We start from the raw sequence: 18,983 nt of genomic DNA on the forward strand, positions 1-18,983 counted from the left end.
GGAGTAAAGAGGCAGGAGATGTCTATTCTAAAAGATGAGGAAGAGGTATGGTCACCCAGGAGTTCAGTGGTTCTTGTTTTATGGTACAAGAGGTAAAAATTAAACTCAGTGGAGTAGATCAAGAGGCAGAGGACAGTTTTAGAAACAAAGAGGTCTTGTAGGTAGCCAAAGGAGTATACCTAAGACAGATTAAGAATTAGTCAATGAGAGAGGCAGACAGACAGAGGAACAAGAATCTGGGCAAGCCCAAAGCATTCATGTAGGTAGATTATTATACCTTAGAACCTGAAAGGAGTTAGGTATTTTTTCAGATTCTAAGGTATAATAATCTATCTACATGGAGAATGTTTCCTCCAAACTAGAGTGTAAGCTTCATGGGGGTAGCCAATTTTTCTGTTTTCTTCATTGCCCCAGAAAGTACCTGGCACAGTAAGCACACAAAAATATCAGCAGAAAGAACATATTAACATATGGGAAGGAAGACTTGTAGAGCCAGAAGGGTGGCCTGTGTTCCAGAAGTTGGGGTTTGAGGAAACACCTCCCGTCCTCCCCTCAAGATATCAGGTGGTAGCATAAATTGTGAACAGGAAACAGAAATGTAAAAGATATAAAATATTAATTAGAAATATTTTTATTCCCCTGGAATTGGCATCTAGGACCCAAGACTGAAATTAAAGAGGAATCAATTACCCCATATTATAAAGAGATCAGAAAGCAATTAGAAACAAATATCTCCTCAGATCTTATTAAGAGTTGGAAACAACAGGGAGGGAGAATTCAAAGGAATTACTGGAGTCATAAGTCATCAACTCAATGGGGAACACTGTGGGTTTTCTTCTTATTTCCTCTTTCCTAACAGTTTCCAAATTAGGAAGAAGGCTTTAAGAGGATTGCTTGTAGAGATTGTCTGTCAAAAGAAGAGACTGGCCTCTCACTCTCTGGTTGAACACGTACTTACGGTATTCATGGTGCCTTTCTGAGTACAAGGAACAGAGAGAGATGGCAAGGTGGGGAGAAGGCTGTACAAGTGGCCTTACTCCCACCATTTGGTCTCACAAAGATGGCTGGATTCTCCATGGATCAAATGGACACAAGGGATGTAATTAGCTGAACTTAAGAGTGAGAGGACATAGGAATCAAGACATAGTAGACTATATTCCTAGAGATGAAGGCAGTGGCATTGGAAGAGATGAGCCAAGCGAGCGTCAAAAGTCAGGGCATGGTGCAGTGAGAGATGCAACATCCCTGCAAAGTTTCCTAAAGAACAAGAACCCTCATTGTCAAACACCTGGAACACCTTCGTCTCATGAGAGAGACAGTATGTAGATACCTGCCACCCAGGCGCCACTTCCTGGCCAGGGAAGCAGGGACAGCTGAGAGGCCCATGGCTATACCCAGATAAATAAGAGATTCTGTTCCCTTTCCATTGTCCTCCTCTCTGTGCAAACATGTGAGAGGAGAAGGGAATACAGTCAGAGAAGCCCAGTCCCTCTATCAAAGCTAGGCTGATGCTGGGGAGGGAGGAAGAAGTGAACACTAAATCAGATATGAGACTGAAGTTTCAATTAGAATGGACTTTTTAATTGAAAGATACTGTTGATAATGTTCTTATGGAATGATGAGAAAGGAGACTTTTTCAGAACGTAGTTAAAAGCTGTGATTTGAAAGGGGAAAAGTAATTATGTTTCTACTCTATCAATACCAGACCGCTCTACAATTGATTATAGGTATAACCATGGTCTTTTCTCACTACAGAATCAGTGAGGCTCTCAGCTAGGAGGGTTAGGGTGGTATTGCTATTCTAATGCTGGCCAAAAACCTTGTCTTTCATTATACTGATTCTGCCTCATCTATTTGACATGTCAGTGGTTCATCCAACAAACATTTATTGAACATATACTACTGTGAACAAGGGATTGGTCTAAGCACTGGGTAGACAAAGGCAAATCAAACAGTCACTAACTCTGCCTTGCATCCCAGCTCCATACTAGAACTTGCCGGGCTGGAAATGTCCTTGTACAGAAAATTATACACTCATTGCACTGAGATTGCTCTTTCAGTGTCTGCAATGGTTTAAAGTCTAGGTTTTAAAATGCAAAGACGTTTTGCCTTATAGACATTGGGGCATTTGTACTGATTTTTAAAATTCCTTTTTACAGCTACATAGTTCCCAGCAATGGCAGTAGGCTGGATTAGGATTTGGCAAACTTTTCCTGTAAAGGGCCATATAGGAAGTGGGAAATACTTTAGGTCTTTCAGGCCATGCAGTCTCTGCCACAACTACTCAGCTCTTCCTGTGTAGCATGAAAGTGGCCAAAGACAATATGAATAAATGGATGTAGATGTGTTCTACTCAAATTTTACTTATGGCCACTAAAATGTGAAGTTTACATTATTTTCATATGTTATGAAATATTATTCTCCTTTGGAGTAATTTTCAACTATTAAAGAATGTACAAATCATTTGTAGCTCATAGGCGGTAAAAGAACAATTGTATTTAGCTTACAAACCATAATCTGCTGGCCCTTTGACTAGAGGCATAACTCTTTACATACAAATTTATTTGCAAATGCCTCCTACAAAATCCTGCTTTTTGTTAGATTTATGAGTTTCTCTTATCACGAATGTCTGTGGTGCCCATGGGAAGAATGGAATTATAACTCTTCAGGCTTTAGGTTTTACATGTTTTCTGGGTTGACTGTGATTGGGAAGATTCTCTTGCCCCATTACTCAGAATTTCTTTCTCTGTGGAATATCTCCCTCTGTGGTTATTGCTAGGGATAAAAGTGTTAAAAACATCCTCATATGGATGTTCTGCTGTTTCAAGCTAACATGACATTTCCTGGAGTGAGCCATGGTCCTTCCCACCTCTAGGCTTTGCCTGTACTGTCCTTTGACTTGCAATGTTCCCCTAGTGGCTACCACCCTTCCTTTACTAGGCTACTCCTTGGGGATCTGTAATCCGTTTAAATGTCAGTTCCTCAGAGAAACATCAGACCATAATTATTTTTGCAGTGTTTTGATTGATGGCTTCCTTCTCTTCTAGATGGTAGCCTTCCCAAGGGTAAGCATCCCTGGCTCTTCAGCTCACCATTGCCTTCAAATGCCAGGTGTGGAACTAGATATAGAGTCACAGCCTGGTAGTCAGGAGGGCCAGGGAGTTCAACTGCTTGTTAAAACACTGGTATCAGCATCTTCTAACTATGTCACCTTTCTAAGCCTCTCTAGTCATCTATAAAGTGGTATTAAAAGTATACTGACTCCATAGAGTTATTATGAACATTTAACAAGACAATATGCATATAGCATGTGGCTTAGTGTCTGAGATACAAGTCATTATTTGCAAAATGATAAATTGTTGTTATGATTGGCATTCAGTGAATATTTGCTGAATTGAATTAATAACAAGAGCTATTAATACTGGATGCCTACTCTGTGACAAGTACTGTGAAAACAGCGTTACATTCACTGTTTCATTTCATCTTTCTACCACCCAAAGAGGAGGGTATTACTCTCAGTTCTAATTACTGATAAGGGAGCTGAAGTACAAAGAGGTTAAGTATCCTGCCCAATCACACTGTAATTAAAAATGTAATTAATAAGTGAAGGAGTTTCTCAGATTATGACATATATTATTGGTTTCCAATGGGTTTATTATAAATGCTTTTTTTAAAAATATATCTTTCATACTCTCTTTTCTGGCCAAAACAAAATTGTTAGCAAACAACATAGCCTTATATGAAAACATTTGTTTTATATAGGTCTGTACTAAAAATAGATAATTTTAAAAAGCATGATCAAACTGATATACTCTCTTCTGTGGTCACATATATTATTTCCCATAATTCAATAAAGTATACCTTTGGATCAAGGTCATTTTTTTATTTGTTTAAATTTGGACGCATGCAAACTTAGAAGATACCTTAAAATCTGCCAACCTTGAAGTGCATAAACACCACATCAGGGATGTAAATATAAGTCAGCAAAAATATATCAAAGTAGGAATTCTAGGAAAAGGCTGATTGAGGAAAAAATTATACACATCTATATTTGGCTATATTCACACCAACCCATGTAAATAAGTAACTGTCTACTCATACTCATAAATATTTAATTCAGCAATATTATAAAGTTGGATTCTTACCTGTAAATAGATCTGACATATTGCTCATCCAGTAATTTAACTTAAAAAAAAAATCCTTGGGCAAGTAGCCCACTTAAAGCATTTTACCCATAGCCAGGTGCAGTGGCTCAGGCCTGTAATCCTAGCACTTTGGGAGGCTGAGGTGGGTGGATCACCTGAGGTCAGGAGTTCAAGACCAGCCTGGCAATCATGTGAAACCCCATCTTTAAAAAATAAAAAAATTAAAAAATAAAGCATTTTACCCAGAAAGCAATGATTTTTCCGGTTACTGTGACAATACACTGAATAATATTTCTTTTGAAGGTAAATATATATAGAGATTCAATAGGCAGAGAGGTTATGAGCTCAAGTCTCTTGAGTTATACTTACCTGAATTTGAATCCTGACATGACTTAGTCAAGATAGTTAAACTCCTAAGCCTTAGTGTTTCCATCTGTAAATGAGATGGTAATAGTATCTACCTCATAGGGCTGTTGTAACTGTTAAGCTGATGCCTGCGACAGGCTCAATACAGGTTAAGGATTATAATTGTTCATTTGCATTTAAAAAAAAACACACTTCTGGGCTAAGTGTGGTGGCACACGCCTGTAATCCCAGCACTTTGGGAGGTAGAGGAGAGCAGAAAACTTGAGGTTGGGAGTTCGAGACCAGCCTGGCCAACATGGTGAAACCCCATCTCTACTAAAAATACAAAAATTAGCTGGGCATGGTGTTGGGCACCTACAATCCCAGCTACTTGGGAGGTTGAGGCAGGAGAACGGCTTGAACTTGAGAGGCAGAGGCTGCAGTGAGCCAAGATTGTGCCACTGCACTCCCGCCTAGGTGACAAGTGCAAGACTCCGTCTCAAAACAAAAATAAAAACAAAACAAAAAACACTTCCAAACATGTTTATGCATGGCTTCTGAATAGTACTTGGTAGGTATTTAAAATATCATTGTTGAATTGAAATGAAATTTAGAAGGTAAAGTGTTTAGTCTTAAACAACACAGACTTTGTATGGGTTGCCATTTAGTCTTTCACAAACACATCAATGTGTAGGTTGCCTAAGACTCACCTGGGGAATCTTTTTAAAAATTAAGATTCTGGTACTCTGAATCTTCTGAATCAGTCAGTAGGTCAGGTATTAGACCATGCATGCATATTTTTAAAAGCCCTTACAGGGATTGTGATGGATAGTCAGATTTTGGAACATTACCTCAAATGTACTTTCAATTCAGTAAAAATTTTCCCCAGCATTTCTGTTGGCCAGATGAGCCTTCAATAGAAGGTAAGTGTTCCTGGATAAGGAGTGTCCATCTAGCAACATCTACAGCCTCATTCTAAAGCTTTAGCCAATATGAGGAAATCCCAGAAGAGCAAAGGAGAAACCAGAGGGAAGAGTCCCTGCCCCTGAGTGTTTTCCAAGGTGTCAGTGTCTCCACCCCAGGGATTAGTTGCTCCTCCCCACCAGAGACTGGGAACAAGTAGCATAGAGTTAAGATAAAGCAAAACTCTCTCACATCCTCCTTGGATTTCTATTCTTCTGTATGTCTCTGCACCAACCAGTACAAATCAAAAGTGGTCAATACCTACTCACTGATTAATTATCATAAGCTTAGAGTCAACCTCCCATTATATCAGCAAAATACATATCACCTATGGGATGTGAATTTTGCAAGTGAGGTTTTATTAATATGGCTCTTCATTGAATCCTGTAAAAAACTGCATACATTTTATTTTCTCCTGCCTTCATGTCTCCTCTTTTTGTAACCATGTGTTTTAATCCCCTCTCACGTGTTCTCCTTAGTGAAAGTGCCCTATTCTTTCCTGCTCTCTAACACCTTCAGGCCTGCCATAGAGTCACATGCTATGGGATATAAATAACTGAAAAACATTCATCTCTGTGGTGGCAGAGAAGCTGCTGCCACATTTTTTTTTTTTCCTGGAAACCTGCCTTTGGTGTGACAGTATTCTACAGCAGTTTGAAACATTTTCACAAAACATTTCTGAGTGAAGCAGGGAGAGAGAATGAGGAACTTAAGATACTGCTGTGGCCTTCACACATCAGTTTATAACTTGCCTAAATATTTATTTATCATCATGTCAACAGGGCTTAAACATGAGCCAGTAATTCATTTCAATCCAGATCTGTATTCTCTGAAGGGTTCTTTTTAGGAAAAAAATTGCTCTGTGCTTCTAAACTTTTACTCCTTTATCACTGGGAAAATATCTATTATTTACTTAACTTAGTGGGTTGGGATTTTTTTAGGAAACTGTGACAAAGATGTAAATTACAACTGAGTAGGCAGAGTGTGTCTTTGCCCACAATTTTATCCCCCTACTTAGCACAATGGCTGGCAATAGTAGGGGCTTCAAAATATATATATTTTGGCACATGCCTGTAGTCTCAGCTACTCGTGAGGCTGAGGTAGGGCATGGCTTGAGCCCAGGATTTCGATGTTGCAGTGAGCTATGATTGCACTCCAGCCTGGGTGACAGAATGAGACCCAGTCTCTTAAAAAAAAGAAACAATACTTTGGGAGGCCGAGGCGAGTGGATCACGAGGTCAAGAGATCGAGACCATCCCGGTCAATATGGTGAAACCCCATCTCTACTAAAAATACAAAAAACCAGCTGGGCACAGTGGCGTGTGCCTGTAATCCCAGCTACTCAGGAGGCTGAGGCAGGAGAATTGCCTGAACCCAGAAGGCGGAGGTTGTGGTTTGCCGAGATCGTGCCATTGCACTCCAGCCTGGGTAACAAGAGCGAAACTCTGTCTCAAAAAAAAAAAAAAGAAACAATAATAACATAAAATATTATATTATAATATCATCAGTGAAGACCAACTTTGGAAAGGAGGTGTTCCACGATGACAGATCTATGCAAACATATCTGCAAAGACCAAGGAAACTGAGAAGCTGAAGAAAGAGGCTGATGAATCCAGTTTCTCAAAGAGAAACGTTTAATAGGGACTTACCAACAGATGCGATGTCTCAGCGGCTGGGAGACAGTGGATTCCCACACCTGCTTTTTGGTGAAATATCTACAGTTGTTCATGCTGCAGGCTTTCTTTTGAAACTCATGATCACTAGGGAGTAAGCATCTTCATGAAGGACTGTTCATGCTATAGGTATTGTTTCTTTATAAGGAGTTATCTATGCTATGAGCATGGTTTGAAGACCTTGCTGCAGAATATTGTGGCATGCAGGGATGAAATATCAGTCATTATGGCAGTTCTGCTTCAAGATGGCATCACTCTTACCATGGAACTGATTGTTTTCCTACACGAGGTTTGGAGGCTAAAGAAGACAGAGAGGCCTTTGGAAGATCATTTTGGGGGAGAAAGAATGCCAGAGAGATGGAAAATTCTTTTCTGCCAGCACATATGCACATTCATACTCAGCAGGGGTTGAGGGAAAAAGAGAGAAAGAGCCCATAATGAGATAAAAAGGATAATATGGTATTTGTCAATGAAAGGAATTATGTCCTCCTTCCCCCACTTGCCCGTGACATCAAGGGGAGTATAGATAATGTATATGTGCTTCAAATAGAAGTTCCTGGAGTGACTCCCCCATTGCTCTAAGGACAAAGTCTTAACTTAGCATGGTTTGTATGGCCTCACATGATCTAGCTCCTGCCTACTTGTCTAACTTCAGTCTCATCCCCACCATTCTATTCTAGCCATATTGAATTTCTTTCACAGTCTCTTGCCTATGGGTCTCAGCATATGCTGTACCATCTGCCAGGAACATGTTCCACATCTTCACTGGCCAATTCCCTTTTATCCTTTAGGTGTCTGCTTAAGTATCATTTCTTCCAAGAAGTTTTCCGAGGTCTTTGGGTTGGGTCCCTTCCTGTGTTTCCCCATTATGTCACCTCCTATATTGTACTGTAACTGCTTGAGTTGTTGCTTCTGCTGAGACTGTGTTATTCATCAGGCCTATGTTATTCATCACTGTGTCTTCGGCATTAAGCACAATCCAACACACAGTCAATAAATGTTTGCTGAATGAATGAAGAAAAGAAGAGGGGAAGTGAAGATATCGTTAGCCTGAGCAGACTCAGTTGCTGTTGTCTTGGTTTTCCTGGCTCTTGTAAGACACATTGAGTGGAGTCCCAGAAGATGTGAGAAGGCAAACACTGAAGCAACCGAGTCCAAAATTATGTTTAGGAAAGAAGAGAAAAGAAAAAAATAAATGAAGTCAATAGGTTTTAAAAAACAAAGACTTTGTAATTAATATACTCGGTACTAGTTATATTTGCTATTAAGAAATTCTTATTAATTAAAATTGTCATTTAATATCAGATAATGTTCCATTTTTTAATTTTATCTTGACTTATGAGGAAAGAGGAATATGCCAACCAACATGATTCCACACAACCTATTTTCCTGGAAATTCCTAACACAGATAACTTGATGTAGGTATACAGAAATAATCAGAGTTTTTAATTAATTTTAAGATTAACGTTTTGAACATGGAGCTCATTCAATTCAAGAACCATTACTTCTGATCTTTGCCACCTGTAATCCTGACCTGAATGCGTACATGCTCAGGATGATGTAAGAACAAAGAACATTTGTTACCTCGTTAAAAATGGAAGGGGCAGGGAATCCAGTCACAAGAAAGTAACCCAACTCACCATGTGTTTCCTGACTGGCTTCATTTTTTCATTCCCATACAATGTAGTGTTGGGTTGTGGCTATCCTACAAATAGGCTTTTAGTTCCACTGAGGGAATGCAATGGTCTGTAGTCCACAGAAATGGCAATGAGAGATCTGACAAGAGTCCTCCATGTCCTGAGTGTGTAAGAGTCCCATCTAACCTAAATACCTCCCTGCTACCTGAGTGGAGTTATTCATTTGAATTTTGGTTCCTGTGTTTTTCAATCTATAATGGGAAAATTTTAAATAATTGCTTGCAATTTACTCATCTGATTTTAACTCTTACATAACCTGAATCCTTGATTATAGCATAACCATTTTGTGTTTTTCTATCATATAATTGATCAAGGGCTTTGCCAATAAAAACTGATTGTTCAGAGATTAAAGAAAAAGTGAAACCCGACAAGAGCATTAATTTGATGAGGAAATTTATTTTCCCCAATTATCTATTTTATATTATCAACTGTTTCATCAGAGGGAAAGAGTTATATCCAATAACTCTTCTGAGTATCACCAGGGCACCTAACAAATAGATACCTGACAAGTACGCACTGTTATTCTAAGCATATTAGGCACTAATCAAATATTCTTCATCAGCCTATGATAATTTTCATCTATGGTATAAGAGGTGGCCAATAAGGTTCAATTGATATAGAAATCACAAAGTTAAATCTCAAAAACTATATAAAGTTTCAAGAAATTGAAGGATGGAATAAAAGCAGGTATTAAAAAGATGCTAGTAAAAATTAAATGCCTTACCTTTGAAATTACCTTGTTTCTTAATTAGAATTCTTCAAGCATATCAATTGAACTTAACCTCACTGAGAACCACACCCTAGGCAAATTCAAAGCATGGAAGGAATTATTTTCTAGTTAATGAAGCATGTAAGTTTATTTTAATATTCAAGGTTATGATGGGTGAAATGTAAACTAAGTTTTCCTTTTTATCATGGGTCATGGTATAATAGCAGTACTTACTTTATGAAATAAATGTTCAATTACCATAAAAATGGAAGGTCATTATATTTTACTTGGTTTTTGTTTGCAGTCTGTGAATTTTGTTTCCTTACAAATTGGCATACTGTAATACTTCATATATGTAGTTAATCCAGGGAACCCAACCTTATCTTTTCCTCATTATGAACTGCATAGGCTCTATTCTAGCAGTGATAACTTAAGACTTGCTCATCTCTGAAGCTTTGCTAAACCATTCTCTCTGCATAAAATGGCTTTTTCCTTTCCTCTGCCAATCCATGAATCATTTTTCTTTCAAGACATTTCAAAAACTCATCTCTCCTAATATGCCTTCTGTTTCACTTTCTTTAATCATTTATAATTATACATATATGAAGGTTCGTGTCTTAGTTCATTTTATTTTGCTATAACATAAGGTCTGAGATGGGGTAATTTATAGTAAATTGAAATGTATTGGCTTACAGTTCTGGAGGCTGGGAAGTCCAAGATCAAGATGCTGGCATCTTGCAGCAAGGGCCTTATTGCTGCATCATCACATGTCAAAGGTACGAGGGCAAAAGAGGGTAGGAGGAGGCTGAACACACCCTTTTACAAGGGCACCATTCCCACCCATGAGGGTGGAGCCTTCATGGCCTAATCACCTCTAAAATGTCCCACCCTTTAATACTGTTACAATAGAATGTACATTTCAACATGAATTTTAGATGAGACAACCATAAAAACCATAGCAGTTGCTACCAGTCACCTTAATTGGCTAGATAATCCCAATAACAAATGAGTAATTTATATTTGCCAGGGATAAGACTGCTAGTCTCAGCTCTCTACTGTATTTGTTTATGGGGAAGTGGGGAGCAAGTGGAAGGACTAGTTAAGGACAGTTGCAGTGTGTGTGGCTCAGTGCTAGTTTATCACCCTAGGAACAGAGTTTGCATTATATATCAATATTAGCTTTTAACTTCAGCTGTTCTTTGTAATTGTATGTCTATTTCATTTGTATTTGCCTGTCTCCATCATTAAATTCTATTTATTTTATCCATTTATGGTGAGTCTTTTGTAACCAACAATGTCAGAATTATTAGGTGTTTCTATGAGTAGTTAGAATACATTGGTTGGTGATGCCACAGTGACAAATTCAATTGCCTTCAGGGTCCAAGCAAGTTATATAAATGTGCAAAGAGATACAGTGTTAGACAGGGAGCAGAGGCTATGTAAACTGGAGGTGCCTGCCCAGCCTAGGGGCATTGAAATGCAAAAATTCACAACACCCCTGCCAGTCCAATTTGGCCTTCCAGTCACTAGTTTGCAACCCCTGATGCCCTTATTTCTTGCTCTGAACCTGTGAGGGATGTTGGTGGTGACAGAGTGATTAGCTACATTTTGTTGGTGAAGGAATTGAAACACAGAACAGTAACTTTACAAAAGTCACACAGAAAATCAGCTTCATGCCTATGTCTTGTTCAAAGAGGATAGATTGTAAAAGGTAAAATGAAAAGCATAACCTAAAACCTGAAAGTGAATGAGCAAGATTCATTCTCTTACAGAAAAATATGTTCTAGTATTTGGAAGCAGTTTATTTGTACATATAAGTTTTAAAAGTATAATTAAATCAGTCAGTCTCCTTTAATATAATTTGTGTATAAGTATGTGTGTGTATGCACATATGTGTGTATACACATACATACACACATCTTTTATGATTAAATTATGATTAACTTGGGAAATTTGGTATCTCATCATTCCTAAAAGATTTTGACTAATATATAAATTACTTTGCATTATAGAGAACCTAATTTTCAGGAGGAGAATTGTTTCTTTCCTAGATGTCCTACAGGTTTTTGCCCCTAAGATTATGCTTTATTTACTATTAATACTATTAGCTTTGAGGGGAAAAGAAGGTTAGGTAACAGATCCTAGAATCCTCTTTTAATGTGAATTCTTTGAAATTTTTATTCACTTCTACCACAAGCTGAGAAGTAGGCAAAAAAAAAATATTCTGCAAATCAAGCCTGTTAAAATTTCACTGCAAAGCATGGACTTGACTGACTGCAAGTGGAGCTGTCAGCTCATACAGGCATCACTGTCAAAGGGCCGTGTCATCTGTCAGTGTCGGTTCCAGCTCACTGTTCCACATAGAGGGAATGCACTGTTGCCTCCCAATTGATAACACGCTGCCAGAAGCATGTTACTTTCTCATCCGTCTTCTTGTAGCTGTCAAAAATGGAATCCATTAATTAGTTTGTTCTTGTGAATTTTAGTTGTTCTGAAGACATGTAAATTTCAAAGTAAGACAAATAAAAATCCCAAGCCAAACCATGAAGCCAATAAGAGCTCAAAATCCCAAAGTGGCAGCTCTTACTGACAGTGGCGAAAACTGACCAGCTAAACTCTGCCTTAAGTGAATGTAATGATGTGGCTAGTTTCTCATCCTTTTTAATGAGAGCAAGCTTCCCAAGGCAGCAGAGGGAGAGACGGAGAGTTAGAGAATCAGGCAGGGGAGACGCCCTGAACACGGCTCTAACTAGTCAGGCAGTTTGACACAGCTTAGAGAGCCTGGTTGCTGCTGCTACTGCATGATTGCCTTTTTGTATTTTATTCCTCTCCAGTGGATTTCAAAAAAAATGTTTGATGGGCTCTATTTTCCTCATTTTTGGGGTCTCACAAAGTACAGGGAATTCTGTAAATTCTGTATACGTGAGACTGGGTGCCTCATGTGTAATTCACTTCAGCACTCCAGTCTACCATATATCTATGATTTCAAGGAATGTTCTAGAAGAAACTTCAAACAAATACATTGAACAATCTTTATGTCTGATACAGTATATTGAAAATATAAGTATGGTTTAACTCAACCCAATTTTTTTCCTTTCCATCTTTTCAAGTCAGTGATAAAGGATTGCACTGACATTAATTTATTCTATTCTATTCTATAAGCATTTATTAGGTGACTATTCTGTGTAGCTCACTGTGCTAGGCACTCTGAGAAATACAAAGGGATTAAAATACAGCTTTTGTCCTCTACAAGTGCCAACTTCAGAGGAAGGCAGACACATACACAAAGAGCCCTCAGGTACCAAATAATGAACCACAACAGAGAGGAAAGAGAGATGCGTTCCATCCCAGGGAATCTGAGAAGGGTTCATGGAGCAAGTAATGCTTGAGCAAGACTTTGAAGGAAGGGCTGGTCTTCACATAGCTGTTGCTATGCTTTGAATATTTGTCCTTCCCTGAAATTCATAAGTTGAAATCTAATCTCCAAGGTGATGGTATTAGGTAGTAAGGGCCCTTGGAAGATGATTAAATCATGAGAGCAGTGACCTCATGACTGGGATTAATGCCTTTATTAAAAGAGGCCTGTAAAACCTGGCTTGCCTCTCCCACCATGTGAGCACACAGCAAGAAGGTGTTATCTATGAGGAAGCAGGAATGCAACAGACATCAAATCTACCAGTGCCTTGATCTTGGACTTCCCCATCTGCAGAACTGGAAGAAATGAATTTCTGTTGTTTATAAGCCATCTAATCTATGGTATTTTATTATAGCAGATCAACAAACTAAGATAGCTATAATACCCTTCCTTTTTCTCCCTTCTATATCATGCATAAAGAAGAAAGCGTGGAGCAAAGAAGTTACTCTGTGAATGACCAGGGAGATAGAACTTCCACAGATGGAGATGAGTAAGACAGAGCTTTCCATTCAGAGATGCCAGTGATTCAGCACAGTGCAGAGAGAGTTCTGGGATGAGACATCCTCTGAAGCACCATACCTTTTACCAAAGCCAAGAAATAAGGTGCTCCTTTCCTGAAACGTGTAGGGGGAAGCAGTTGACTAACACAATATGATTTATAGCATAAATAAATCATAAATACAACCGGAAGGATCTTTCTGAAATTTTAAAAATTCTTTATAGGTTTACTCATTGCCAACTGGGATATAATATAGAATGGGAAAGTATTAGAATTAATTAAAAGATAAAAAATAATTTAACAGAATCTTTTTTAAGATCTTCAAAAAGTTTAAGAAATTTGTGATTATTTTCTAGTCAATAGCATAGTAGTTTAGGGTTATTTTAAGCACAAAGAAGGAAAGGACTTCGTTTTGCTCGTTGCTGAATCCATATAATCCAGAAGAGTGTGTGGCTGGTAATAGAAACTCAATCAGCATTTGTTGAATGTACTTCTGATAAAAACCTATCAACTGTAGGTCAGCTGGGTCTTAGAAGTAGAGCAAACACTGCTGTGCTCAGGCTTATTCTGTCCTCATATGTGAAAAGTCACTAGTTGGGCCGGGCGTGGTGGCTCAAGCCTGTAATCCCAGCACTTTGGGAGGCTGAGGCGGGTGGATCACGAGGTCAGGATATCGAGACCATCCTGGTCAACATGGTGAAACCCTGTCTCTACTAAAAATACAAAAAATTAGCTGGGCATGGTGGTGCATACCTGTAATCCCAGCTACTCAGGAGGCCGAGGCAGGAGAATTAATTGCCTGAACCCAGGAGGCAGAGGTTGTGGTGAGCCGAGATCGCGCCATTGCACTCCAGCCTGGGTAACAAGAGCGAAACTCCGTCTCAAAAAAAGAAAGAAAGAAAAGTCACTAGTTTGGGATGAATTCTTACTAGAAGGATAAGGGCTTTGCATTTTAAAATATGGACATCTGTCAATTAATTTGGTCACGGTTATTTCTTACGATTTGAATAAAATTGATTTAAGAGAAAAGAAAACAAATTGATAGCTTAGAAAAATGAACTATCAACAAAGGAATTTTGCTAATGCTAAAAATGTTTGAAGTGCTTATATTTCTTTCTATAAAATACTAACAGTAAGGTTTACCTAGAACAAAGTGGCATTGTCAACTATCTGATTTATTCAGTCTCCCTAACTAGCCAACTTAAATAATTCAGTCAGCAAAGTGTATTTGGTATGAAGAAAACTACTTTGATTGCCTTCACATCTAAACAAATCAGATAACTAACCTCTAAACTTCACCTTGGGATATTTGGGCCCAGTCTTGGTGTCAATAGGCCAAAGATGTTAACTAGTTGCTTCACTGATAATTGCAGGTAGTTTGCTTATATGCTGCTAATAAACAGAAGTAACTGTGGTAACCTCTCTGGACTGAATCAATGAGGAAGAAACACAAAAACACTTGAGGAGTAACTGAAAAGAGCATAGCACAGATGTAGGCAGGAGCAATGTTCAAACCATACAACTGACCCCTAAGAACGGAAGTTACTGTGAACTGTAGCTTGTGGCTTTAGCTTATCTAGTTACTGTAAACTTCAGTGATGGTCCAGAGTCTGGGAAGAACCCTTCTGGGTCAGGCATTGCTGGATATTGAGGGAGACCAAGGCAGCAAGCAGAGAGTGCTGGGTATAGGAGGGTGGGTAGTGCTTATGGCAGTAGACATTTACCATTGGTACAAAAACATTTTGATCTCTTAACAGTCAGTACAACCAAACTAAAATTATCTCCTCAATATGGGCATAAATCTGGTTTTCATCCATGAGGAGCTTCTATTAGTGCTCAAGTGCTCAAGCCCATTCTTAGAACATTTCAGCTGGACTGAACATTGGGCAAAGCAACCAGAGGGGTGTGTCCAGGAAATTGATGGCTCCCTGGGTGTCTGTTGATAGATCCAGTGTGATCCCTGGTTGTCTTGGATGAGAGCAAATGATGCCTGTTGGGGGCTGTTGGCACATATCACAGAGTGAGATCAAAAGGTTCCCTTTAACCAACGGGGGTGTCATACTTCTCTAACTTCTAGCACACACCTCTGACACAATAGTACTTGTCACATCAAAATCCAGTTCACTTAACTCAAGTTCTATATGTGTACAATAATAACTGAAATGGACTGGGTTATTTGGGCATTCTAATTCCTTATAGTCAATAGTAATACCTTACTTCCCTCAGACCAACCTTTCTCTCTTTCCTTCTCTACAATTCCACCCCATACAGCCAAACTTCTTGGGACAAATGTTTATTAAAACCCACTAAATGCCAGGCATTGTGCTAGGTACAGAAAACAATGTTAACAAGACATCATTTCAATGCCTACCTGTATGCCATTAATTCAATTAGAGCCTATGTCAATATCCTTCTACCCATAGCAAACTACTTTAACTATGTGTACGAGGGGTACAGTTTCCCACAGGAGACGAATCCTGTGGGGGCAAGTAACTGCAGGAAGAGTGATTCTTAAGGGAGTGTCCTTTTTAATGAGGAAATGTCATTGCCAATACAGCAGGGTAAAAGCCTGGCAAGTTGCACTGAAGGAACTGAAGCCTTTCTTTTGCACACACCCGCTTCAATGGCCCAGATAAGAATGGGCCACTGGCATGGTCTTACCCATGTAAGCACCATCTGAAAAGTTGATCTCAGATGCCCCCACATGTTAGAAGCCAAATCATTACCTTGACTTTGATTCCATCAGAGTTGAGTATCAGTCAAGAGTAGGCTGTATTTACCTGCTAAATATCTTTTTAAAAAATGAACACATTTGTGGATGTTAGAAACCCACGTATGCCATTTTTTAGTAGAGGAATCTCTTGGAAGTACCTGATTGTTCATTTAGTTTTGAAATAATGAACATATTTATTCTTGGCTATGAACTACTGCCATAAAATAAGACAGCAGTTTAGTTACCTATAAATAACATAGCAAGGTCTGTTAAACTAATTTCTATATGCAAGATTTCCCCTTCTAATTGAATGCTTTTCTCTTTAATTAGTCAGTTTCTTGTGACCTTTAAATTCAGTCAGAAAAGTTAATCCTCTGGTTAATCTGGACCAATTGGTTTCTGAGACACCATTCAGTGACAAACCATTATTTCTAGCTCAGCTTTTAATTGGTTAGAATGTTATTGCTGCAAGATCCAGTAGCTGTCAGATTTGCCTGCTAGCCAGTCTGAGCTTTCTGGACATATTCCAAGTCATTAAAGCAACATCTCCTGTTCAAGCCAGGGATATTTATCCTAAACCCAAGCCTGATGCTCTCTCCTGCCTTTATTTAATTAAGGCTTAAGGATGGTTGGAGGGTCTCCTGATGAAGACTGGGGACAAGTATACTTTTGAAAAAAAAATCTGAGATTCCTTATGTTAAATGCTATTTTTGAATGATTGGGTGAAATTATCATACAAATCACAATTTAGCAATGGTGCAAACTATGGTTTTGTTAGATATTTTATGACTTTTACCACAGCTTTAACATTTTCCCTGTATTAAAGTGTCCAAGGGAATCCAACTCTATCACAGAATTAGAATAACATTAATCAAATGTCAAATTCATGAATAACTTATTGCAATTATTTCACTTTTATAAAGAACAATCTTGTGTTTTCTTTTTAATTGTCCTATTCATATCTGAAAAGTCACACCTTCTGATACTAATAGGAGATGAATATCCTATTAGTGTAACAGATGACCATGCCAGTCATCCTTCTTTTAACCAATAACACAATCAAAAGAGATTATCCATATATATTTTTCCAACTATGTACACAGAGATAGTACTGTCTAAGGGCTTGCCATCAGAATCCTGGATTCAGGTCCAAGCTTTCTCCCGACTAAGCTGAGTAACCTTGTTTAAGTTTTTCAAGTTCTCTAGCTTCCAGCTGGCTCCTTGATGAGAAAACAGTAAAATACTATTTGTGTTATAGTTTTGTTTTTTTTCTTCTTCTTCTTTTTGAGTTGGAGTTTCGCTCTTGTTACCCAGGCTGGAGTGCAATGGCGCAATCTCAGCTCACCGCAACCTCCACCTCCTGGGTTCTGGCAATTCTCCTGCCTCAGCCTCCTGAGTAGCTGGGATTACAGGCACGCGCCACCATGCCCAGCTAATTTTTTGTATTTTTAGTAGAGACAGGGTTTCACCATGTTGACCAGGATGGTCTCGATCTCTTGACCTCGTGATCCACCCGCCTTGGCCTCCCAAAGTGCTGGGATTCCAGGCGTGAGCCACCGCGCCTGGCCCGTGTTATAGTTTTGTAAGTGATAATTATTAATCATAAAATGAATATGAAATGCTTTGAAAACACTGATACTCATGAAGTCCAAGTTTTATGAAAATTAAATCATCACACTAAAGGAGCTCCCTCAGTGACAGGCAGAATCAGGTTTATTCACTTTTAAATGAGAGAATCTATTTCCTCTTGAGATCTTTCTCCCCTTGATTTTGCCCAATCCATTGCCAAGTCACCCTCTCCCAGAGTGGCTTGTGTCACAGAGTTCCTGCTTCAGGATTCTTGCCTGCTCCTCATAATCTGTGCATTCAATTTGCCTGATCTCATCCAGAGGTGCACGGTAGGGAGGATGCATCTCCTCACTCCTGATGTTTCCTTCCAGCTGGAAATGTTCTATGAGCAAAGCCCTCCTGGTCCTTTTACCTCCTCTCAATTAATCAACCTTTGGTTGGCAGTGTAAGTTATTAAATTGATAAATGTGAAAAGAATGAATTGAGTATGCTTGGCTCAATGCTTCCCTTGGTGTCTCACTACTATTTGTTATCTGTTGGTTTGTGGAGTTTACCTGTCACCCAGCAGGGTATTCTGATGCTGAGCATTACAAAGCCTATTTGTCTGCATATATGAGCTGTCTCCACTGTAAGCTACATCAGTTTGGTCTTCTCTCTCCCTATATTTTATATTTTATTTCTTGATTGATTCTAAACTCGGGTGAAAATAAGGGGTATTATTTTTTTAACCCCTCTCAGACCCTCCAAACTTACAAACCTATATTTTTATCCTTTATATCCCACTACCAAGCTACAGGTCCATATACCAATTGTTTTTAAGGAATTCTATCTGTATGTTTTGTTAGTACATAAAACACATGTTAAAAAAAATCTAAACTCAATTACAAAATCAAACTAAACTCTTTATCTTTTACCTAAATCTTTCAGACACCATGACAACAACCTAGGAACCATAGAAATTCTTCTCCATGTATCCAGCTCATCACCAAGTCTTGGTAATTTTGCCTCCTCCATCCAGTCTTAGGTCTTCATTTCGGATGCTTCTGCCCTAATCCAAGGCCCCCTGCTCAATGCCTGCTCCTCACACACTGGAGTGACCTTTTAAAAATGGAAATTGTTCCACTCTCAAAGCACTTCGTGACCATCCCTTCCCATTTAGAACAAAATCTACACTCATTTCTGTGGCCTATGTGACCAGCCCCTGTATATGTAAGTCCCCACCCTCTCCTAGAGAACTCCCTAGCTCACTCTGCTC

General features: G+C 38.8%; 1 protein-coding gene and 1 long non-coding RNA gene across 6 annotated transcripts in view; one reads left to right on the plus strand and one right to left on the minus strand.

The window, feature by feature from the left end:
- Positions 1-9,625, minus strand: part of LOC128931799 (uncharacterized) — a 49,991-nt gene extending 40,366 nt beyond the window's left edge. Inside the window, exons 1-2 of the long non-coding RNA XR_013534877.1 lie at positions 9,548-9,625; positions 7,103-8,265 (exon numbers count right to left, since the gene is read on the minus strand). This is a non-coding gene — a long non-coding RNA (uncharacterized LOC128931799). The remainder of the gene's footprint in view (positions 1-7,102; positions 8,266-9,547) is intronic.
- The window catches only part of LOC144582346 (uncharacterized), a 134,389-nt gene that overhangs the window by 43,438 nt on the left and 71,968 nt on the right, over positions 1-18,983 (plus strand). For 4 of the 5 annotated variants that reach the window (XR_013534874.1, XM_078370739.1, XM_078370737.1 and 1 more), the window contains exons 3-4: positions 10,228-10,308; positions 13,368-14,429. The exons of the other annotated variant lie outside the window; for it this stretch is intronic. Coding sequence is in view for 3 of the 4 variants with exons in the window: in XM_078370739.1 (XP_078226865.1) it covers positions 10,228-10,308; positions 13,368-13,441 (155 nt within the window). In the remaining variant the exon portion in view is untranslated. Of the gene's footprint in view, positions 1-10,227; positions 10,309-13,367; positions 14,430-18,983 lie in introns of those variants that run through there. 5 annotated transcript variants of the gene reach the window in all.

Source organism: Callithrix jacchus, chromosome 4 (genome assembly GCF_049354715.1).
Source record: "Callithrix jacchus isolate 240 chromosome 4, calJac240_pri, whole genome shotgun sequence".
Lineage (NCBI taxonomy): Eukaryota > Metazoa > Chordata > Mammalia > Primates > Cebidae > Callithrix > Callithrix jacchus.